Here is a 6,959-nt window from a genome sequence, read left to right as displayed (position 1 = left end):
TCTCATACAATATTTTCAAGTTCTTTGGAGCATTTATTTTTAACAACCTTATAAGATTAAACATTTCTATTATTTAACCAATTTGCAAATATTTTATCCACATTATCCTATAATAAACAACAGCCATTCTGCGAAAGCACGGAATTTTCAATCTGTTATTTCAATCAATATTGATTGAAAATAACATGAACATGAACTATTACCTCTATTATGATCTATCTTTAATATTTCAATATATCATTACCCTGTCTAGAATCTGAGCTACGCCTCCTTCAGTACTTTCAGTACTTTGATTTTTTTTAAAGTTGAAATTTCACTGTGGTAAGGAACGTCCACTCGCTTCAGAAATTGACTATGTACTGACCACTCGCACGACTGTGTCATCTCACGTGATCACCCAGTTACCAAATATGGAAGTGTGGAATAAAGGATTAACTTGATTCGATTTTTATGTTATGGATATAACACAATATTCTGAGTGTTCTCTAAACAAGCCGCGAAGTTTATAATGAGAGTACACTCAGATTTTTATGTTATGGAGATAACACAATATGCTGAGTGTTCTCTAAACAAGCCGCGAAGTTTATAATGAGAGTACACTAAGATTTTTGTGTTATATCTCCATAACATAAAAAAAAACTATTCAAATTATGAAATCCTCATAATCCAATTCAATAAAGATAATCTCTTCAAAATTCCAAATTCATTTTTGGATTCTTTTCCCCCTATAAAATCACTACGCCTTTATCTCCGCCAACCAGAAGCGACGTTACAAACGGCGACGCCATTTTTTCCTTTGTGGGCTGATAAAGTTTTTAAGCCAACAGAAATCCTCGTTATAATACGACATGATTGTATCACTGATATATATCATCATCAGTAACCATAACTGACCCTTCCATGTTGTCACAATGAATGACAAATACAGATGGTTAGCGATCGACAAATTGTAGGACTTCTTAAAGCTGGTGCATCGTGTGTGCGATTCTTGGAAACCGTAAGCTATACTGTAAGCTAATTGAACTGTATGTATATAGACATGAATGGCCTTGGCCGGATATAGACTTCCTGTGGTTACCAGTCACTACACCGGAAGGCGTGGTCGGGCTCGCATTCAGTGTGTTTTATTTACAGTGATATACGCAACAAAATGTGATATGCATGATTATGTTTAGTGATGGCTAACGGTTCTCGATCGATGTTCGATGACCATGGCAACCAGGCTGCAATAGAGGATTTAAACACTTATCTGGCCCGCCTCCTCATTCCCAATGATGTGATCCTCGCCATTTATCTCGTGACCGGATTGTTTGGTAACCTGCTGGTCATATATGTTTATTCATTCAAGCTCAAGACTAAACGTGACAATCGCTTCTTCATACCTTTCCTAGCATGCTTTGACATGTTGGCTTGTGCGATAGGGGATGGTTTTGCAATGTCCTTAAACATTCTACCCGTCATGTTTTATGGGGATACGTTATGTAAAACGTTGTGGTTTCTTAGCGAAGCAACAACCATCTCTTCAAGCCTGTTGCTGCTCGTGATTAGCTTACAGAGATACCTTAAGGTGTGCAGGCCTTTTGGAGTCGAGGTGACGTCAGTGTGGAAGAGAACAGCCCTGGCAGTAACTGTGGTGAGTGCCTGTCTCGTGTCCAGTCCTGCTGTTATGTTCTATGGAGAGATACAGCCATACACACTGGCCAACATCACGGGTGTCCGGTGTGGTAAACGAGATCATGCTTCCGATCTCGTATTCGGTCTCTTCATCTACAATACAATACTGCTGGCTGCGGCTGTTGTTTGTATTGTTACAATGGCTGTCCTCTACGGACTTATAGCCCGTGTCATATACCAACAGTTTCTTCGACACCGTAAATCTGGACATAAGGTGAAAAAGTTACGTGATAAAAGTAAAACTTCTGATAAATCGAACACTTCTGTGTCGTATGGCGATTACGAGGACAGAGTGACGATGAGAAAGGATTGTTCAACAGCATCGCCTTCTACAGGAGGTCAAAGTACGATCAGTTCTCCAACTACGCCGGAAACGGAACTAGAATCCCAACCGGAACTGGATATAGAAGGACAATCGGAAGACGGCTTTTGTAGTAGCAGTCAAAATTGCAAGGAAATTATCAAAGACGAGAAAGAAGAAAAGCGCATCAAAAGACGTTCCTTTGATGTTTTACGCGACAATGTTGACAATATTCGAGTAAGATTGCAGAGAGAACGGGTCTACAGTCATTTTCGGATACATCGCTGTACATATATGTTTATGACTATTACTTTAATTTTTGTCGCCTCCTACCTCCCGCGGTTGGTCCTCATGTTATTGGAATCGCTGGATCCCGACTTCTGGGCCTTGCTCTCTCCCTCACAGATACAGGTGTGTTACTTCCTGTACCGCATGTACCTCATCAATCACGTGGCTAACCCATTTATATATGGACTGTTCGACAGCAGGTTTAGGTCCAAAGCAAAACGACTCTTGTGTCCATGTTTGATTACAAGAAGAAAACATAGCATTAGACATAAGTAGAATCAACCGTTTACTTGGCTTTGGCGGTATGTTGATGTTACACAGTCATCAGATAGTGATTTTCAAATAATGTAGACTAGTTGAGGCATATAAGAATTGAATGTGTTCTATGTAATGAAAATTATAGATGGTCCAAGATGTCTCAATTGAAATCATAAAACATAGTAATATAAACGAGAGGCCTAGGGACCGTAACGGTTATCTGACTATTGGTACAACTAACTATCAAGACAATACAAGGAACTCCTTATGTGTAGCTGTAAGTTTCCGAAACATCTGATGACTTTGACCTTAGAACTAGGTAAAGGTCATTTACTTGAACATTTGGTAACCATTCATCCTTGCATGCTTCAGATCAACATCAGGTCGCTAGGCCTTTTAGTCATTCACAAGAAGTCGTTTAAAGATGTCAATCTATTTGAGACCTGTCGCCTTGTATGGATGTCAAGCTCATTTATTTGAATAAACTTGGTAGTACTTCACCCCTGTATGTTACAAGCCTAAAATTAGGTCATCGAGCCTCTTTTTTAATGACAAGAAGTAATTAACATATTTTAACCTATTTGACTCATGTGGCATTAAATGAAGCACAATGTAATTCACTTGAACTAACTTTGTAGCCATTCACCCTTCATGCTGCAGGCCTAATATCAGGTGTTTATGCATCTTGGGTAATGACAAGAAATCATCTAAATGTTAATCTTATTTGACCCATGTAACCTTTAATAGAGATTAAGGTCATTCACTTGAACAAACATAGTAACCCTTCATCTCAGAATGCTACAGGCCAAATATCAATACCCTAGGCCTTTCGGTAAACAATACATACAGCAGACGGCATGCATGTGACCAGGTCAATATTTTGTAATATATTCATGATTGTTGCATTTAACAGTGTTTTATCACCTTTCACATGTGAAGTAAACATAAATGCAAATCCCAAACTCTTATGGTAATTACTGTCCATTGGTAGAGTAAGGCGTGTTTATTGTTTATTTTCTTTGTTGTTGACTATTTAGAAAAGTAAATGTGGATATTTTCACTTATGGCATTGTTCGTTAAACCGGTCTAAAACCTGCTCGCAATGTGATGATTTTCTTGCTGTATTTATCTATAAATATGTAACTATTCCTACATTAGAATTTGCGCTCGTTAATATTTTTGTGCGTGGTTATATTGAACGAAAATTTACAGTACAGTGTAGTAACTAGAGTTTTGAATGAAGTCTTTCCGCGCCGTCTTTTTCCAGTATGTATTTTGTATTCTATGTATTTTTACAATTTTTGTACTCGACTCTTTTTTCATTGATGGATTTTAAATAAACGTGGCATACTTAAAGGAAATTGTCTACTCTTTCAGATCATAGTAATTTTCCTTTGTATAATTTTTGAGGAAATCGTGTCCTATTGGTAAGAACAAAGAAATAAACACATAAACTTTTAACGGTCCACAAAAATATGATGTTTTGGAAATGAAAATTATGCAAATTTTATGAGTTGTGACAACAGACCATTTTCAATCTTTATGCAAAATTTACTTTAAATCCGTCAAAAAGTAAAGTCAACTGAATTCAATGAAAATTGTATATCGTATAAAAATATATATATACCGGGAAAATTGAAAGCATGGAAAGATTTTTGACTCAAAACTGCGTAAGATTTCGTCTAACATCGATCTGTGGATCACCTAGGTTTAAGGGGTTGATCTTTATTACTGTTTTATCTCTGTTTTAGAGTAGGAGAACCACTACAAGGTATAGAATATTGATTTAATCTTTCCTTGTCGTCATAGTTCTATAGTTTGGTCACAACATGACAATTTAGCCATAAATCGGGTACCATTATAATCACTGTTCACTCGGGTCATTTCAAGAAACATTTATGGGGCATCCTATGGGTAATTTTTCAGTGGATGTGGACCATGTATATGATATTTTGTAACATTTCATCTTTTTAGAGACATAATATTTTGTCTTATCTGGTAATCTCGAGCTCGGAATCCTGGCATGCCTCCAAATGACAAAATAGACCAAGTCATTTAGGGACTGTTGTAAGACTTTCCTTCCTCAACAAGCGGAAGTTGTACATATGTATGAGGATAGCTCAAGGTGACTCAGACCGGATCTCGGGTCAATGTTAAATCACAACGGGTCAAATGTTTGTATATTCCTTAAGAGCAAAAAACTTGCTCATTTCCTGAAAACATAAATCTAATACATTTTCATAGGAAATCGAAATAGACTTCAAAATAGACAATTTGGTGTGTAATGAGTTTTACACAAATCCAGCCATATTAAATAAAATCAAACAAATTCTCTTGATGTGAACATGAAACCTGTTTGTCGTTAATACAAAGTATCCACTTAACATATGAAAGTAAACTATGAGCTACAAGTATTTTACAATGCGTTGTGATTAGGATAACAATTTTGGATGACTCTGAACTCTGGGTATCAGTGGATATGGATGATATGTATGTATCAATGAGAAAACGATGCACAATTTTAAATGTTGTAATAGTGATGTCTCAAAAATGAATGCAAATATCAATTACAAGTATGGACCTATACTCTGTTGAGAGTATTACTACAAGGGCAGTATAACACCATATTAACCGAATCAGAGATTCCTAATTTACATTAGATATGGAATATCTTTTAACAAGTGCATGTTACTTACAAGACCAACGATGGCCATAGGACAACACCATGTTTAACTCAACAATTGGACAATGAACTTCACAATAGTTCATAATTATGTAATATTAACTCGAAGTTTTTAAAAAAAAAATCGATATGCTGTATCTACCTATCTAGCATTTCAATATAGTTGCATTCCTGACCATATAATATCATAGTAACACTAATGTTTAAAGGGACAATTCAGTCTAAGAGAACATTAAAATTTGTACATTTATCAGAACACAAGAATTCCACGGAAGTGGATGTGTCGCCTGCACAGCATCACAAAAAATAGTTATTTACAGTTGAAAATATTGTTAATAATTTTGGTGAAGAAATCAAGTTCCATAACTCTTGCAAATATTGATGGATTTTGAAAAGTATCAAACCCATCTAAGATCTCAATGATATAAAGCAATATACCAAATTTGGTTGGAATTGGACAATAAATACTAATGTTTTCAAGCGGAAGCCATGTTTCGACTATTTTAAGGTCCCGTAACTCTTGCAAATATTGACAGATTTTGACCAGTATCGAACCCATCTAAGATCTCATTAATATAAAGCAACATACCAAATTTGGTTGATAACGGACAATAAATATTTAAGTTATTGAGCGGAAACCATGGATTTTTCTGTTTTGATGATTTTAAAGTCCCGTAACTCTTGCAAATATTGACGGATTTTGACCATTATCGAACTCATCTGAGATCTCATTGATAGAAAGCTATATACCAAATTTGGTTGAAATCAGACAATAAATACTTCAGTTATCGCACGGAAACCTTTTCCCGGACGCCGACGCCGACATATTGATACCTAAGTGTTGCTCTTACGTTGAAGGCGATACAAAAACCAGTTCTAATGGAAATGTGATCAGTCTGTTTTACTGTGATATGCCAGAAAAGCCCATGGTGGTGAAATGCGTGTGAAATGTTCAAACTCGCTCGCTGTCCGCCATTACACATTGTGGTCGAACATCTTTTAGACGAACCCTAGGCCTGTCCCTTGCTGGTAGTGTAATGCTACTTTTGTTTAGAACTGCTCAAATCGCTCTGGCAGTTATGTGTTTACCTTATTAGGTGAATTGTCTTGCCTAAAAACATTTTAGCACCTCCACAGTGGTTATGTTATTCATTTGTTTAACGTGCGTGACTTTGGCTCGGGGATGGGTACAGCGTACATATTGTACCTGCTTAATCGTATTGATCAACGATTTGTAATTACTGCATGCGGTATCAATTAAAATACTAAACAATGACGTGTAATTTGTCAATATTTTATATTATATGTTTCATAAGAAATGTAGAACAATACATTTATGCCATATTTTGCTTCTTGGTTATGTAAAAGAATTTGCCTGAGTGAATTGTCCCTTTAAACACACGTAATTTAATGAACTCAAACAATGAATCTGATGAGAATTGTAGATACTCATGAGAGACATGTTGGTGATCGGCGTACAACTTCAAGAGGATGTATTAAATATGCCTATCTATATCTTAATATTATTGTACAGTATAAATTTAGTGTTTGAGCGTAATCAGTGTTAATGCTAAAATGAGAAGGAAAATGATGTTGATGCACGGGAGTACGGGAGTCTATGGTAGCTACGCGTCTGATCACATAACGAAAACAACCAATGTTATGTAGTATGATTTTGAAAGGAAACTTATCGCTCTTTTCAAAGGTAACTATGATTTTTTATATATATTAATGAAAAGATCATAACCACATGTT

General features: G+C 36.0%; 1 protein-coding gene across 1 annotated transcript; it reads left to right on the top strand.

Annotated features, from left to right (window-relative positions):
• Window positions 1-520: 520 nt before the first annotated feature.
• On the top strand, window positions 521-6,959 carry LOC138319206 (cholecystokinin receptor type A-like). The gene has a single exon (XM_069262188.1). It carries the CDS (start codon window positions 1,178-1,180, stop codon window positions 2,537-2,539), a length of 1,362 nt encoding a protein of 453 aa, XP_069118289.1. The 5' UTR covers window positions 521-1,177; the 3' UTR covers window positions 2,540-6,959.

This window comes from Argopecten irradians, chromosome 3 (assembly GCF_041381155.1).
Source record: "Argopecten irradians isolate NY chromosome 3, Ai_NY, whole genome shotgun sequence".
Classification (NCBI taxonomy): Eukaryota; Metazoa; Mollusca; class Bivalvia; order Pectinida; family Pectinidae; genus Argopecten; species Argopecten irradians.
Note: the sequence above shows the minus strand (reverse complement) of the source record. Positions and strands in the feature narration are given on the sequence as shown.